This window comes from Ranitomeya imitator, chromosome 2 (assembly GCF_032444005.1).
Source record: "Ranitomeya imitator isolate aRanImi1 chromosome 2, aRanImi1.pri, whole genome shotgun sequence".
Lineage (NCBI taxonomy): Eukaryota > Metazoa > Chordata > Amphibia > Anura > Dendrobatidae > Ranitomeya > Ranitomeya imitator.
Genome location: NC_091283.1, coordinates 487854630 through 487873362, shown reverse-complemented (window position 1 = coordinate 487873362; position 18733 = coordinate 487854630). Strand labels below are relative to the sequence as shown.

General features: G+C 43.9%; 1 protein-coding gene across 3 annotated transcripts in view; it reads right to left on the bottom strand.

The window, feature by feature from the left end:
• The window catches only part of FAM171A2 (family with sequence similarity 171 member A2), a 43349-nt gene that overhangs the window by 2752 nt on the left and 21864 nt on the right, over nt 1-18733 (bottom strand). For all 3 annotated transcript variants that reach the window (XM_069751416.1, XM_069751415.1, XM_069751417.1), the window contains exons 3-7: nt 13654-13746; nt 7973-8137; nt 552-728; nt 339-455; nt 93-210 (exon numbers count right to left, since the gene is read on the bottom strand). In XM_069751416.1, the coding sequence (XP_069607517.1) occupies nt 93-210; nt 339-455; nt 552-728; nt 7973-8137; nt 13654-13746 (670 nt within the window). The remainder of the gene's footprint in view (nt 1-92; nt 211-338; nt 456-551; nt 729-7972; nt 8138-13653; nt 13747-18733) is intronic.

The following is an 18733-nucleotide window of genomic DNA, read 5'->3' as shown; positions in this document are numbered from 1 at the left end:
CACAACTGTGCAAATATGCAAATCCAAGGCTCAAGAGAAGGCTCAAGCAATGTTACACTGAAAAACTGTAATTGGCATAAAGAAGCTATTACCTGCAGTAATATATTAATAGGCACAGTAGGATGAGGACCAGGAGTGCAAGAGCGCCCAGAATGGAGAGCAGGAAGATAGTATGGTACCCAGCAATGTCGCTCATAAGTGACAGCATACCTGAGAACAGACCACAGTGTAAGTAATCTATTAGATCCAGTCCTACAAGTATGAAGCTTGTGAGAAAATACCAATAATTAAAGAAGTTAAATTATATATAAAAAATAAGTACAATAAAAAAAACTAACCACGACCAGTAGATGGGATTGCTGCTGCCCAGTAACCCAGTTTGGGGTAGGAAAATGACCAATATAACTGTTGTCCATCTTTCCGCACTACCCCCATGCCAGCACGCAGCCACCGACCTTAAAGCACAAAAAGAGAAGAAGCCAGGCTAGTAAAGACAACAAGCGCCAAAGGATATTAAAAATATGCAAGTTTTCACCTAGCTGTTCACCTACCGGTCTTTGGCTCAAATTTCCAGGCAGGTATGCTGCTAGAAGGTAGCAGACCACTGTCTGAGGGGAGGGGAAGATACAGCTGAGCAGGGCCCGTCAGATGGACTTCAGAGCCATTCCCTGTAAATAGATGGACGCTCACTGCGGCAATGGGCAGCAGCTCCAACCAGCTGGAGTTACCTGGTTATAAGTACAATAAAGAGAAGAAAACAAAGGCCAATTGAAGGAAGAATGTAGACCATAAGTAGCCAATAATAACAAAATTAGCATGTGCAACAACGTTGATCTCTGAAAATCTGAAGTTTAATCGAGTTTAGGAAGGGATATATGGCTGCCTGGCATCCAGATGAAAAGAACACTTGGGAGGAGCACAAGCAGCTGCTCTCAACCAACCAGAATTGCAGGGAGAAATCCTGTTTGGCTGAGTGCCATTGACAGATAGTACACCAATAGGTCATTTTAAGTTGGATATCAGACAACAGTACATGGTAATATATATATATATATATACATATACCAGTGTGTGTGTGTATATATATATATATATATATATAATACATCTATGTGGTTAATTTACTTCCTAAATGTATACGAACTCACTTTAACAAGGTGTAGAGGGTAAGTTCTAGACAATGGTTTTCTCTGAATGTATGGAACTTACTTCAGATGTCCATTCTAATGAATTTCTACATTACTAGAAATGTATTTCCCGAATCCCTCTTGATATTTTCTTATAGTCTGTTTTTTCTATTCATTATTTCACTTATGTCAAAATTTTAATAAATACATTAAAAAAAAAAGAAAATCTTTTATGTCAATGTAATGTCTATGTGAACCTGAATATATGGGCTCAATAACTGGGGAGATAACCATTTCTGCTGCTTCCAAGACTCCCTGTAGACAGGAAGGTTTCAGCATGTGATTGGGATTATGCTGCAATTATTACTTTTCGACTGCTGCACATTAGAAGACACCATAAATAATTGAGAATGTGAACATTAAAGCATCTCCCTTGACTCAAAGTAGGTTTTTCATAAGCAGCATTGTAAATGTCATTCCCAGGACAAGCTTCATAGGGTGAGAGGCTATACATAGCCACGTGCATGTGTAACACAACACAAGAAGGGACACAATCCTGGCAGGGTATGGGTTTTCTATGAGGAGTGTAGAGAGGGATTCTACTAACCATAGTCTACTTTCATATACAATGGTACGGAAAGTATTCAGACCCCTTTACATTTTTCACTCTGTTTCATTGCAGCCATTTGGTAAATTCAAAAAAGTTCATTTTTTTTCACATTACTGTATACTCTGCACCCCATCTCGACTGAAAAAAACCAGAAATGTAGTAATTTTTGCAAATTTAATAAAAAGAAAAACTGAAATCTCACATGGTCATAAGTATTCAGACCCTTTGCTCAGACACTCATATTTAACTCACATGCTGTCCATTTCCTTGTGATCCTTCTTGAGATGGTTCTACTCATTCATTCGAGTCCAGCTGTGTTAAATTACGGTAAATGGATAGTACTTGATTTGGAAAGGCACACAGCTGTCTATATAAGACCTCACCGCTCACAGTGCATGTCAGACCAAATGAGAATCATGAGGTCAAAGGAACTGGCCAAGGAGCTCAGAAACAGAATTGTGGCAAGGCCCAAATATGGCCAAGATTATAACAGAATTTCTGCAGTACTCAAGGTTCCTAAGAGCACAGTGGCCTCCATAATCCTTAAATGGAAGACGTTTGCGACCACCTGAAGTCTTCCTAGACCAGGTAGTCCAGCCAAACTGAGCATTCGTGGGAGAAGAGCCTTGGTGAGAGAGGTAAAGAAGAACCCCAACATCACTCTGGCAGAGCTCCAGAGATGCAGTAGGGAGATGGGAGAAAGTTCCACAAAGTCAACTATCCCTGCAGCCCTCCACAAGAAGGCCTTTATGGCAGAGTGGCCCGATGGAAGCCTCTCCCTAGTGCAAGACATATGAAAGCCCGCATAGAATTTGCTAAAAAAACTAAGATTCTCTGGTCTGATGGGACAAAGATAGACCTTTTTGGTTATAATTCTAAGCGGTATGTGTGGAGAAAACCAGGCACTGCTCATCACCTGCCCAATACAATCCCAACAGTGAAACATGGTGGTGACAGCATCATGCTATTGGGGTGTTTTTTCAGCAGCAGGGAAGGACGACTGGTTGTCATTGAAGGAAACATGAATGCGACCAAGTACAGATTTATCCTGCATGAAAACCTCTTCCAGGGTTCTCTGGACCTCAGACTTGACCGAAGGTTCACCTTCCAACAAGACAATGACCCTAAGCACACAGCTAAAATAACAAAGGAGTGGCTTCAGAACAACTCTGTGACAATTCTTGACTGGCCCAGCCAGAGCCCTGACCTAAACCCAATGGAGCATCTCTGGAGAGACCTGAAAATGGCTGTCCACCAACGTTCACCATCCAACCTAACGGAACTGGAGAGGATCTGCGAGGAAGAATGGCAGAGGATCCCCAAATCCAGGTGTGAAAAACTTGTTGCATCATTCCCAAGAAGAATCATGGCTGTACTAGCTCAAAAAGGTGCTTCTACTCAATACTGAGCAAAGGGTCTGAATACTTATGACCATGAGATATTTCAGTTTTTCTGTTTTAATAAATTTGCAAAAAATTTCTACATTTCTGTTTTTTCCAGTCAAGATGAGGTGCAGAGTGTATATTAATGAGAAAAAAATGAACTTTTTTGAATTTACCAAATGGCTGCAATGAAAGAGTGAAAAATTTAAATGGGTCTGAATACTTTCCGTACCCACTGTATGTATGTATATACAGTATGTATTTGTGCAGAGTAGTGCACAGAAAACCCACACTCTACTAGTATTGCATCCCTTCTTTTGTCGCGTTACACCTTGACATGTCTATATATAGCTCCCCACCCTTCCCCACGAATAGATGAGGAAAATGATTCACCCTACCCTAGTCCAGCGTCCACTTTGGTACTCCATGGCAGTCGGACCAGGGTAGGTGGAACTTACTTGGCCGGTATTCGATTGCTGACATGTTGGGCACCACTTGTGATTGCTCAGCCTTTGCAACCTATTGAGGGTTTAAAGTGGATGGCAGTCCAGCAAATGTGTTTTGCTCATCTCTAACATAAATCTTTATTCAGCACAAAATCACAAAATGAATTAAAAAATAACCATTTTCAGTAATGGGTGACCTAGCAGATTTATAAGGATATTCCCAGATCCCATCCCAATATGTAATAGGTGTAATATTAATAATATTAGCAAATACCTCCAATTAGAAATGTAGTATAGTTCTCCTGATTTGCTATATAGTTTACCCCATGTGCAGGACATTGCAGTAGCTTAGGTATCCATGGTTCTGACAACTCATATAGACAGTTAGTTAGTTAGACAGCTCTTAGTGGTTGTAACCATGGTTACCTAAACTACTGCAATGCCCTGCACATGGGGTAAGCGACATAAAAAATATGAAGATATACACTGCATTTCTAGTTTGAGGTATATGCTAATATTATTATTTTTACACACAATGTCAGACTGGGGTAGCCAAGGGCCCACCAGCAACATCAACTCCAGGACGCCACATTTCAGCAAATATGACTTTATCCTCATTCACAAATTTACATAGCAATAAAATGGGTTGATTGTTGAATAAAAAAGATGCTGCTTTTGTCTGTACATAGTGAAACAATTGTACTGTGCAATGCACAGCTCATATAGGAGGGTGGTGGCCCACCGGAGGATTCTCCTGTTCAGCTGTGGACCAGTCCGAGCCTGATTACACCTACTACATATTGGCATAGGATCTTGGAGATGGGAACACCCTTTTAACTTAAAAGGAAGGTGCCGCAATTTTTTTTGCATTAAAAATGAGTGTTTATATAACAATTATTTATAATACAAAATAATTTTTTTTTACTTTTATATCTTTTTTATTATTAATTTTTTTTTCAGCCACTGGGCGCCGCCATTTTGCTTTGCAGGAGTGTAAGAGGCCCAGCACGACACTTACATTCTGCAAACACGGCAGCCCTGGGCATAGACATCTGCGGTCGGATGCCGACCCCATACCTATCATTGAGCTGCTCCCTGCTGTGATCTGGCTACGCCCCCTGGGCCGTCCACACCACAGCAGAGGCAGGAGATCGGTGCCATCTTTCTGGAGATGTGATTGCTGTGTATCTGTGAGCTCAACGTGAGAGCTGCGCTGCTGGAGGGCCAGCTCTATCTGTCTCCCCCTTCACACTATCAGCGGGCATTCCCTGTCCTCTTCTATGCTGCCTGCTGCGCTGGCTGTAATCTCTAGAGAGTATGAAGTGCTGCTGGCTGATGTCGTTATTATGAGCTGCAGAGGTAACAGAGGGGGGAGGGGGAGGCTCTGTGCTGCTCCTGTCCTGCCTTTCACTGTAGCTCCTCATCAGGACATCAGACCGTGGTGTTTCTATTCCTGCACTGTGCTGAGCCATGTATCTAAACCTATTCTGTGTGATACTGTGCTGAGCCGAGTATCTAATCCTATACTGTGATACTGACTTCTAACCCATGTATCTAAACCTATTCTGTGTGATACTGTGATGAGCCATGTATCTATTCCTACACCGTGTGATGCTGTCTGCTGAGCCGTGTATCTAATCCTCTCCTGTGTGACACTGTCTGCTGACCCATGTACCTAATCCTATTCTGTGTGATACAGTCTGCCGACCCCGTGTATCAAATACTCTCCTGTGTGATAGTCTGCTGAGCCGTGTATAAAAATCAGCTTGTTTGATACCATCTGCTGAGCCGTGTATCTAATCCTACCCTGTGTGATAATGTCTGCCGAGCCGTGTATCTAAACCTATCCTGTGTGATACTGTCTGCTGAGCCGTGTATCTAAACCTATCCTGTGTGATACTATCTGCTGAGCCGTGTATCTAATCCTACCCTGTGTGATAATGTCTGCCGAGCCGTGTATCTAAACCTATCCTGTGTGATACTGTCTGCTGAGCTGTGTATCTAATCCTCTCCTGTGTGTTACTGTCTGCTGAGCCGTGTATCTAAACCTATCCTGTGTGATACTGTCTGCTGAGCCGTGTATCTAAACCTATCCTGTGTGATACTATCTGCTGAGCCGTGTATCTAATCCTACCCTGTGTGATAATGTCTGCCGAGCCGTGTATCTAAACCTATCCTGTGTGATACTGTCTGCTGAGCCGTGTATCTAATCCTCTCCTGTGTGATACTGTCTGCTGAGCCGTGTATCTAATCCTCTCCTGTGTGATACAGTCTGCTGAGGGGCCATATATCTAATCCTCTCCTATGCACTCCTTTCTCCACCCTGTTATGTGTGATCTATATGGCGGTATTATGTGAGAAGTATATGGCGGTATTATGTGAGAAGTATATGGCGTCATTATGTGTGAAGTATATGGCGGTATTATGTGAGAAGTATATGGCGGTATTATGTGTGCTCTATATGTCGGTATTATGTGAGAACACTATGGCGTCGTTATTTGCGATCTATATGATGGTATTATGTGAGAACTATAGGACAGTATAATGTGTGATCTATATGGTGGTATTATGTGAGAACTATAGGACAGTGTTATGTGTGATCTATATGTCGGTATTATGTGATAACACTATGGCGTTATTTGCAATCTATATGATGGTATTATGTGAGAACTATAGGACAGTATTATGTGTGATCTATATGGTGGTATTATGTGAGAACACTGGCGGTATTATGTGAGATCTATATGGCGTCATTATGTGTGCTCTATATGGCGGTATTATGTGTGCTCTGTATGTCGGTATTATGTGAGAACACTATGGCGTTATTTGCGATCTATATGATGGTATTATGTGAGAACTATAGGACAGTATTATGTGTAATCTATATGGCGGTATTATGTGAGAACACTATGGCAGTATTATCTTCAGAAAGGGGACCCAATCTAGGGTGGTTCTGGTTGAGTAGCTGCACACGGGTCTGGGGTAATAGAGGGTGATAGAGGGGGCAGCATGACCTCCAGTTAGGTGCAGTCAGGGGAAGGTTGGTGAGGCAGCTGAAGAGAGGGGTCTCATTTTTATCATTACTATATGGCTACATTTCCCCTCAGCGTCACCCTGGACTGCGCCTGTCGCCTCGCTTTCACACATCGCCAGGACAGGGTCTGAGGAGGGGAATGGGGTCTTAGCAATGTCTGGATCAGAACAGGCCGTCAACTGCAGAAATGTTTCCTGGATTTCTGTGGAGCAGACGGTCCATCCATGTGTATAAAAGACAGCATAGAATCCTGGCTGCTCCCCGCACCAAACATGGTGCCTCCATACACCAGCACACGGCTCTCCTGAAATACTCTGTGCTGCTGTCACCCTGCTCCCACCGCCATATATCTCCCAGAATCCTTGCTGCCTGCCATCTTCTGTGACTGTCTACTTGTCAGTATAAGGCCGGGATCACACATACGCAAGATACAGCTGAGTCTCACAGGTGAAAACCCAGCTCTGGCGCCGGAACTCCGGAGAGGAGTGTGCGGCTCCATGTATTGCTGTGCGGCCGCACGCTCCGCTCCGGAGTGTCGGCGCCAGAGCTCAGTTTTCACCTGTGAGACTCAGCTGTATCTCGCATATGTGTGATCCCGGCCTTACTCTGCAGTCACCAACAAAATGGCTGCTCACTGGGTTCCTGAATATCATCCTCTAATCCCTTAGAAAACACCCAGGAGAGGAGGAGACATCACACACACACACACACACACACACACACACTCACACACGTCAGCAGACTCGGCCCATAATTACTGCAGTGCAGTAATGTGAGCTAGTTGTACACTAGGTTTTTGTCAAATTTCATTAGCTGCTCCCCCTAGTGTTTAAAAGTGGAAATGCCAAACCTTTTAAAATTATTTTTCATATTTTCTAAATTATAAACAAATGATAATATTTTTTAAGAAAATTTACACATTAATTCTTTAGACTTTTTCAATCGCTGGAAAAAAAATGTTGATGGCACCTTCCCTTTAAATCTTCAAAAATATTATACAGCAGATTGATGTATAGTTTTGCAGGGAAATCTTTAGTATTGCATTCATTTATAACTCTGCCGATTCACAGGGTCGGGTCCAGGGGGCTATTTGGTGATTGACAGCTATTTCTGTATAACACGTTTACACAGGGAAGGCTGTCAATCACCTACAACTGCACAGCAATATGGCAGCTGCCCCCAAAATATCAGCTGTTCTCAACAATAGGAAGCCCCCACTATTTATAGCATGGTGACAAGAGAACTCATGTCCAGACATCAAGTTTCCCAAAGTAGAAAACATTGTTGAAAATGACCCTTTATATCATGGTTTAGGCAACCTGAAAGCTAATATTTTAGAATCATAGCAGCACCCATACACCCCCTGTCCCTACCCCCATTGCTGGAATCAGGGTCGGCTCCAATAAACGCTGGGAATCCTCTCATTTGATGGAGATTGTTGGCAGTGGTGAGTGAAGAGGACATTTGGTTATATGTGGAAGATCGGGGTAAGCGGGCAGACTTTCTCAGGAACTGAACCAAGGGCTGACTGCGGACGCCTGTAAAACCAGATAAGGAAAAAGCTGAGTACACAATATATTGACATGATATATCACACTATATACTCACATTATATTAAACATTACATACATACGAGGTTCTGTGTACAATGTCGGAGGCAGAGCTTTTTATGTGATTACCCTATCTCCACCATGTTCTCGCATTGGTTTAGGTTGGGTTTGCACCAACGATAACATAGAATAGTGTATTTTACCACTAAAACATGGTATGAGCTATGCATGTCAAGCATATATGGGGTTGTCCATTTAAAAATCAATATATATATATATATATATATATATATATATATATGTATATATATATATATATATATATATATATATATATATATATTTTAGATCTATTCCTAAATATATAGAATTACTAACACATTTTTATTTCAGCCATCATCCTTGGTCCAGAAGCTCCATTTCAGGTTTTGTATGAAGGGGGCTGGCTGACTGCTCTTTTCAACAATGAATCAAGCCCTTTATAAATCAAGAATGATAAAGAAATGGGGCTGGCTTAGCTAATGAAATGTGCAGCCCCTTTAATTACAATATTGCTGAAATTATCATAAAGCAAATCCTGGAAGTACAGCTGCCATGATAGAGGAATCGGGATGATACCTGAAGATGTTAGCACCAAAAGTATTAGTAAATTCTATGAATTCAGATTAGGGAAGCATCTAAATATGATTTTTTTTAAGCTCGACACTGCTTTGGTTCCTTTTAAATCTTTTATAGTGAATTATGTGAAATTTCTGAGATCGGTGTACACAGTGTGTGTGTAAAAAGTCTACACACCTCTGTTAAACGACCAGGTTTTGGTCATGTAAAATAATCATACAGTACCAATAGACGTCATTTCAGAACTTTTTTTTCATCTCTAACATCACGATCTGTACAAATCCATTGAAAAACAAACTGAAATTATTTTGAGAAAGGAAATATATATAATGCGGTTGCATAAGTGTGAACAACCTCATATAATTGGGGACGTGATTGTGTTCAGAACTAGCCAATCGCATTGAATCCCATGTGAAATAGTAGTCAGTAAACAGTTGCCGTCATTTACAGTGATTCTAATTAACCCCATATAAAGTTTAGCTGTCCTAGAAGGATTTTCCAGATATTTTCTCAGTATTATGTTACAACAAAAGTCATGGTCCGTAAACAGCTTATAACACAGCAAAGGGAAATCACAGTTGAAAGTTGAGGAGAAAGGTACAAAATTTTACAAGGCATTAGACATACCATGGAACACTGTGAAGATGGTCACCAACAATTGGCTATGTCTTGCCAGAACCTTCATCGGGTATGACAAAAGTTTTTGGCCACAATTCCAAAAGGTATGTTTGTCTCAAAGCCAACAATGCGCATCACTAAACACCAGACCCACAGTGAAGCATAGTGTAGGCAGTATTATGCTTTAGGGCATTTTTTTGACAATTGGAACTTGAGTTATAGTCAAGGTGAAGGGAATTATGAACAGTTCTAAATACCAGTCAATTCTACAACAAAACGTTCAGGCCTCTCCTAAAAAGCTGTAGATGAAGAAGAATTTCAGGACTTCAACAACACTAAGCATACCTCCAAATCAACAAAAGAATGATTTCCCCAGAAGAAGATCAAAGTTTTGGAATGGCTAAGCCAGAGCCCCGACTTGACTCCAATTGAAAATCTGTGTTGACCTAAAGAAGGCGCTGTACCCAGGAGATGCCCTCACAATCTGACAGATTTGGAAGGAAGAGTGAGCAAAGGTTGCCAGTTCTAGATATACCATGCTGAGAGACTCTTACCCATTTACCTAAAAAGACTGAATGCTCTCATAAATTCAAAAGGGTACTTCAACAAAGTATTAGTTTAAAGGGACACTGTCACCTGAATTTGGAGGGAACAATCTTCAGCCATGGAGGCGGGGTTTTTGGGTTTTTGATTCACCCTTTCCTTACCCGCTGGCTGCATGCTGGCTGCAATATTGGATTGAAGTTCATTCTCTGTCCTCCATAGTGCACGCCTGCACAAGGTGCAATCATGTCTTGTGCAGGCGTGTACTATGGAGGACAGAGAATGAACTTCAATCCAATATTGCAGCCAGCGGGTAAGGAAAGGGTGAATCAAAAACCCAAAAACCCCGCCTCCATGGCTGAAGATTGTTCCCTCCAAATTCAGGTGACAGTGTCCCTTTAAGGGTGTTCATATTTATGAACCACATTGTTTTAGTTCTTTATTTTTATTTTTCCACCCAAAAATATTTCAGTATATTTTTTTTTAGTAAATTGTACAAATTATGGGTGCCATTAAAAGTGGAGATTTTTTTTACATGACAAAAATTGTTTTTTTTAACAGGCGAGTATAGACTTTGTTATCCACTGTACATGGACTTATTAACGCGAATGAAGTCTTGTATAAAGGAGCAGAAGTTCTCTGAGATCTGTCTGCTGCCCTGGTGTCCCATGCCTGAACTCAGGACCAGGGGTGCACAACCTGTGATGTCATTCTGTTTGGCCCCCAGCACCACCATATTTGGGACTCCTCTCTGTTCAGTACTCCCAAAGAAGAGAAGGTTGTGCATAAATGTGTGAATATGTCTCTCTCCGTCATTTTGTATGAGGGATGTCCTATGTTTTGCTGTTTCCTTAAAGGGAAGACGCCATAAAAAATGTTTTAAAGAATTGAAAAACCGTAAAGTATTACTGTTCTAATTTACAAAAAAATATTATCATTTGTTTTTAATGGAGTAAAATCTGAAAAATAATTTTAAAAAGTTTGATGGCTTCCACTTTTAAACACTAGGGGGAGCAGTTGCTGAAATTTGCCATGAAAACCTAATGTACTGCTAGCTCACATTGTGACTGCTGTAAAGGGGGGCGGGATCTGCTCAGACATGTGTGACATCACTCCTCTCCTGGGTGTTTGTAAAAAGATAACAGAGGATGAAGTTTAGGATCACAGGGCAGAGCCATTTTGTTGCTGACTGCCATTGATACTGACATAGTAACATAGTAACATAGTTAGTAAGGCCGAAAAAAGACATTTGTCCATCCAGTTCAGCCTATATTCCATCATAATAAATCCCCAGATTTACGTCCTTCTACAGAACCTAATAATTGTATGATACAATATTGTTCTGCTCCAGGAAGACATCCAGGCCTCTCTTGAACCCCTCGACTGAGTTCGCCATCACCACCTCCTCAGGCAAGCAATTCCAGATTCTCACTGCCCTAACAGTAAAGAATCCTCTTCTATGTTGGTGGAAAAACCTTCTCTCCTCCAGACGCAAAGAATGCCCCCTTGTGCCCGTCACCTTCCTTGGCATAAACAGATCCTCAGCGAGATACTGACAAGTAGGGCTCCTTTCCACTTGCGAGATAAACGTCCGTGTCTCACATGTGAAAACCAAGTTGTGGCGCCGGCACTCCAGAGCGGAGAGTGCGGCTGCATAGCAACACATGGAGCCGCACGCTCCGCTCCCAAGTGCCGGCGCCACAACTTGGCTTTCACATGCGAGACACGGACGTTTATCTCGCAAGTGGAAAGGAGCCCGTAGACAGTGTCACTGAGGACGGCCGGCAGCACCGATTCTGTTAGTTCGTGCTTCTCGCTGTATCATAAGTTGGGGTTAGATGCGGGGAGTGTAAAACGTGCTGCGATTAGATATGCTTAGAGTAAGACATGCTGGGATTAGACACAGGGCTCAGGGTAGTATATCACATGATGGGATTAGATATAGGGCTCAGCGGAGTGTATCACACTTGGTGGGATTAGATACACAGTTTATACAGTAATGTATGTAATGTGTGACCCCGCTGTCTACTTCTATGGGAGCAGTGGTGTAAGGTGTGACGTTGCTCTGTCCACTTCTATGGGAGCAGTGGTGTAAGGTGTGACGTCGCTCTGTCCACTGCTATGGGAGCAGTGGTGTAATGTCTGACCCCGCTGTCTACTTCCATGGGAGCAGTGGTGTAATGTGTGACCCGGCTATGTCCACTTCTATGGGAGCAGTGGTGTAATGTGTGACCCCGCTCTGTCCACTTCTATGGGAGCAGTGGTGTAATGTGTGACGTCGCTCTGTCCACTTCTATGGGAGCAGTGGTGTAAGGTGTGACGTCGCTCTGTCCACTGCTATGGGAGCAGTGGTGTAATGTGTGACCCCGCTGTCTACTTCTATGGGAGCAGTGGTGTAAGGTGTGACGTCGCTCTGTCCACTGCTATGGGAGCAGTGGTGTAATGTGTGACCCCGCTGTCTACTTCCATGGGAGCAGTGGTGTAATGTGTGACCCGGCTATGTCCATTGCTATGGGAGCAGTGGTGTAATGTGTGACCCCGCTCTGTCCACTTCTATGGGAGCAGTGGTGTAATGTGTGACCCGGCTCTGTCCACTGCTATGGGAGCAGTGGTGTAATGTGTGACCCCGCTCTGTCTATTTCTATAGGAGCAGTGGTGTAATGTGTGACGTCGCTCTGTCCACTTCTATGGGAGCAGTGGTGTAAGGTGTGACGTCGCTCTGTCCACTGCTATGGGAGCAGTGGTGTAATGTGTGACCCCGCTGTCTACTTCTATGGGAGCAGTGGTGTAAGGTGTGACGTCGCTCTGTCCACTGCTATGGGAGCAGTGGTGTAATGTGTGACCCCGCTGTCTACTTCTATGGGAGCAGTGGTGTAAGGTGTGACGTCGCTCTGTCCACTGCTATGGGAGCAGTGGTGTAATGTGTGACCCCGCTGTCTACTTCCATGGGAGCAGTGGTGTAATGTGTGACCCGGCTATGTCCACTGCTATGGGAGCAGTGGTGTAATGTGTGACCCCGCTCTGTCCACTTCTATGGGAGCAGTGGTGTAATGTGTGACCCGGCTCTGTCCACTGCTATGGGAGCAGTGGTGTAATGTGTGACCCCGCTCTGTCTATTTCTATAGGAGCAGTGGTGTAATGTGTGACCCCGCTCTGTCTACTCCTATGGGAGCAGTGGTGTGATGTGTGACCCCGCTCTATCTACTTCTATGGGAGCAGTGGTGTAATGTGTGACCCCGCTGTCTCCGCCAGTGGTGCCATTTAGTCCAGTTTACCTCAAAACTACCAATTTTTGGAAGGCCCGAGCCAAGTGCCGCTCATGTCAGCTCCAAAATAGTCCCTTCATTAGTGTCTGGTGATAAAATGTATTGCAAAATGTGAACAGGGCCACATTGGGTCTACAGACAAGAAAAGCTCTCACTGCAGACCCAATAATGATAATGCCGTAGAGGGAAGAGGCCATAAGCCGGTTTGTACAGTGTTTAGGCCGCTCTCTATACATCCTCACAAGCCCCGGCACTACGTGGGCGGACAGGACAGTGTAAGCCACAATTTCTAGACACAGGGATTACAGTTGTGCTCTTGGTACAGGCTTTCCAGGTTCTGTGTCACTAAATCAGGCAGGTCACAAGGTCATGTATGGATGGTCACCCCACGGCAGGAGGGACACACCATGTAAGCTGCTTCTGCTTCTTATGCAATTCTTCCTGATATGTAAGAAGTACCTGGCGATCCCAGCAGGATCTGCACAACGTCTTCATAGAGGATGAGTGTGGCCGGCCGCTCAGGAACCAGGTACAGGCTAACAGAGGCGTACACTGCAAGGAAATAAAAATAACATTATGTGAGCGAGAGACTGAAAAGGAAAGATATGAATGGGACCCAATGGCTTCTTGTAAGGGTCTAATGGGAAACTCTTCTCTTAAAGGGAACTTGTCATGTTGTACATGGAGTCCAATCTGTGGACGGCATAGTAAAGAGAAGGAGAAGCTGAGCAGAATGCTAGATAGATTGTTGGAAAATGTTCAGTATAACTTGTATTTTATTCATTGAAATCAGTGGCGTTTGTATGTATAGGAGTCCAGTGGGCGGTCCTACTAGTGATTGATAGCTATACTGCATGCACAGTCACAGGGAAGACGGTCAATCACTAGTAGGACCGCCCACTGGACTCAAATACATAAAAGTACCAGAGATTTCAATGACTAAAATACAAGTTTTAGGCTAAAAGTACGTGGAAATGTTGGCATACTACATTGCAGCACAACACATGGGACCACATTGTGACCAGGTACTGCAACAAGCAAGTCTCAATAATTCCAACCACACCAGATTAGTTGAGACTTGCTTGTCACAGTTGCAGTATCCTCTAGGTCGCAGTGGGTTGTATTGCGCAGCGACACCTAGCGAACTTTGGCTGAGCAAATGTTGTTGTTTGCCCCTGCCTTACTGAAAAATTTCTCACAAAAATAAATATCAATCTGGTCAGCTCCTCCTCTATAACATCCTGCCTGCAGATCCGACACCATTCTCACATTCAGAGGTTCCCTTTAGGCCGGCGTCACACTGGCGTATCGCATCGGATGCGAGAGCATCGGATGCGATATGCTAATGACACTCGGCTCCTGCTCGCAGCAGAGCAGGAGCCGAGTGTCATGCGTCTGTGCTCCGATTCTCTCGCACAGGGAGGATCGGAGCACAGCTGCGGAGGAGGCGGAGAAATGAATTTCTCCATCTCCTCCATTGCTGGGGTCCGCTTATAGCGCACATCACTCAGATGTTATCCGATGTGCGCTGTCTCACTCGCACCCATAGGCTTATATGGGTGCGAGTGAGCCGCGAGTTTTCCTCAGTCCGAGACAATCGTAGCATGCTGCAATTGTCTCGGACCGAGGAAAACGGCCGACAAAAAGTCGGCTGCTGGGAGCGGCACCATATGTTAACATTGGTCCGAGTGTAATGCGATTTTTTATCGCATTGCACTCGGCTGTTTATAACGCCAGTGTGACGCCGGCCTTAAAGTTTTAGCCTAGGGTCAGTCATGTTCTTCAAACCTAAAAAGACATTTTTATATACTGTACCTCGTTCTCTATGTAGTAGGCATGAAAAAGGAAGCATTTCTCAAGGTGTTTCCTCTAAATTTTATATATATATATATATATATATATATATATATATATATATATATATATCTACTATATAATTGTCTAAGGGTCACTTCCGTCTGTCTGTCTGTCCTTCTGTCTGTCACGGTTATTCATTCGCTGATTGGTCTCGGCAGCTGCCTGTCATGGCTGCCGCGACCAATCAGCGACGGGCACAGTCCGGAAGAATATGGCCGCTCCTTACTCCCTGCAGTCAGTGCCTGTCGCCCGCATACTCCCCTCCGGTCACCGCTAACACAGGGTTAATGCCGGCGGTAACGGACCGCGTTATGCCGCAGGTAACGCACTCCGTTACCGCCGCTATTAACCCTGTGTGTCCCCAACTTTTTACTATTGATGCTGCGTATGCAGCATCAATAGTAAAACGATCTAATGTTAAAAATAATAATAATTAAAAGAAAAAACCTTATTCTCACCTTCCGCCTTCGCGTCCTCTCCTCGGCACTGCAAGCGACAGGTTCCGCTTCCAAAGATGCTATGGGAGAAGGACCTTCCATGACCCCTGACGAAGCCACTGCTGTGGCGACACGCGTTGGGTCTCTGCTCCTCCTGCCAACACTCCCCAGGGCTCAGCACAGGCTGGGAACAGCACCTAGGTTTGCATCCTAGATTTGGTCATATGGTAACCTGGGTTTTCACTCCTCAGCAGGTCTCTTATATACTCCTCATCATGGGGATTCTCTGTATTGTAGCACAATGGTTTCTATACCCTGTTTAACTAGCTTAGTGGAACCTTTATTTGATCAAACCAGCATAATATGTCATTGTGTACCTTCTGAGAGCACACTTAAGGCCCCTTCACATTTAGCGACGCTGCAGCGATACCGACAACGATCCGGATCGCTGCAGCGTCGCTGTTTGGTCGCTGGAGAGCTGTCACACAGACCGCTCTCCAGCGACCAACGATGCCGGTAACCAGGGTAAACATCGGGTAACTAAGCGCAGGGCCGCGCTTAGTAACCCGATGTTTACCCTGGTTACCATGCTAAAAGTAAAAAAAAACAAACACTAGATACTTACCTACAGCCGTCTGTCCTCCAGCGCTGCGCTCTGCTTCTCTGCTCTCCTCCTGTACTGTCTGGGAGCCGGAAAGCAGAGCGGTGACGTCACCGCTCTGCTTTCCGCCTCACAGCCAGTACAGGAGGAGTGCAGAGCACAGCGCTGGAGGACAGACAGCGGTAGGTAAGTATGTACTGTTTTTTTTTTTTTACTTTTAGGATGGTAACCAGGGTAAACATCGGGTTACTAAGCGCGGCCCTGCGCTTAGTTACCCGATGTTTACCCTGGTTACCAGTGAAGACATCGCTGGATCGGTGTCACACACGCCGATCCAGCGATGTCTCCAGGGAGTCCAGCGACGAAATAAAGTTCTGGACTTTATTCAGCGACCAACGATCTCCCAGCAGGGGCCTGATCGTTGGTCGCTGTCACACAGAACGATTTCATTAACGATATCGTTGCTACGTCACAAATAGCAACGATATCGTTAACGATATCGTTATGTGTGAAGGTACCATTACTTGTTATTTTTGCTGGTCTGAAGGGAATTCAATCTAACACAGTATATGGGTTCCCACAAGCTTTTTTTTTTTTTTGTCAGGCTTGATTGCAATAGGTTTTGGTTGCTTATATTTGATCTGCTATGGTATTTAGTTAAGCCTGCCAGTGATAATCATTCATGTACTGATATTTAACAGATATAACTATATCTTCAAGGCAGTGACACGTCACCTGATAGCTCAGGACTGCTGTTCATGCAGACATCTCTACTGTGCTCATTAAAACTAGCCTTTGTATTTTGTCTGGGGAGTGTTTGTGTTGAGGGGGAGGGCTCCATTATGGGCCACTTGTTATTGTGTGTAGGTCACATGTGTGACCAATTTTAAATGTTTTTAATTGTGTGCTCCATGAGGTTTTTTCTGTGTCCATTGGTGTTTATCAACAAAATTTGTATTTTTTTTACATGTAATCCATTGCCTTGGGTGATCCCCTTTTTTGGTCTATTGCTTGTGTTGTCTGTTTATGGTTCATTCTAATATAGACCAGGTTGGATCCCTGTTCCTTCTATGGTACCCCCGCTCTATTTACTAGGGAGAAGGACCTTCCATGACGTCATGGTCATGTGACCGCGACGTCACGGTCATGTGACCGCGACGTCATGGAAGGTCCTGCACTCATACCAATCCTGGGACCGGACACCGCACACAAGCTCCGGAACTAAACCGGGCTCTTCGGATGGTGAGTATGTTTCTTTTTTATTTTTTAACCTGTTACATATGTGACTGGGCAATATACTACGTGTCTGTGCTGTATACTACGTGACTGGGCAATATACTACGTGGCTCTGTGCTGTATACTATGTCGCTGTGTAATATACTACGTCGCTGTGCAATATACTACGTGGCTGGGCAATATACTACGTGGCTCTGTGCTGTATATTTCGTGGCTTTGCAATATACTACGTGACTGGGCAATATACTATGTGACTGGGCAATATACTACGTGGCTGGGCAATATACTACGTCGCTGTGCAATATACTATGTGGCTGGGCAATATACTACGTGGCTCTGTGCTGTATATTACGTGGCTGTGCAATATACTACGTGACTGGGCAATATACTACGTGGCTGGGCAATATACTACGTGGCTGGGCAATATTCTACGTGGCTGGGCAATATTCTACGTGTCTGGGCAATATTCTACCTGTCTGGGCAATATACTACGTGGCTGGGCAATATTCTACGTGGCTGAGCAATATCCTACGTGGCTGGGCAATATTCTACGTGGCTGGGCAATATTCTACTTGGCTGGGAAATATACTACGTGACTGGGCAATATACTACGTGGCTGGGCAATATACTACGTGGCTGGGCAATATACTACGTGGCTGGGCAATATACTACGTGGCTGGGCAATATACTACGTGGCTGGGCAATATTTTACCTGGCTGGGCAATATACTACGTGACTGGGCAATATAGTACGTGGCTGGGCAATATAGTATGTGGCTTGGCAATATAGTACGTGGCTGGGCAATATAGTACGTGGCTGGGCAATATAGTACGTGGCTGGGCAATATACTATGTGACTGGGCAATATACTATGTGACTGGGCAATATACTATGTGACTGGGCAATATACTACGAGGACATGCATATTCTAGAATACCCGATGCGTTAGAATCGGGCCACCATCTAGTATATATATATAGATATATATATGTATACACACATATATATATATATATATATATATATATATATATATATATACATGCAAGCATAGCCTCCCTTGCCTTATTGATGGAATTCCCCTAAGAACTCTATTATCTCAGCATAAGAGTGCTGGGTTTAGAAGTGCCAGAAGTACCAGACGCAGCCGTTAAACAACTACCGATCGGCTACATGCAAGGTGTTCGTTTAGTAGCCTTTTTAGACATGTTAACCACAACCTCATGGGTACAGAACAATTGTTTAAACTTTAATTATTTAGGACTATATAAACATTTTACTATGGGTCTAAAAACTAACAGGCAGGTAGTTGCTAAGCACCTGCCTGTTTTGCCCAGCGCAGATTTCTACTGGCATAAAGCAGGCACTAAGGCTGGTTTCACACTTGCGTTTTGATTTGCAGCGTTTTA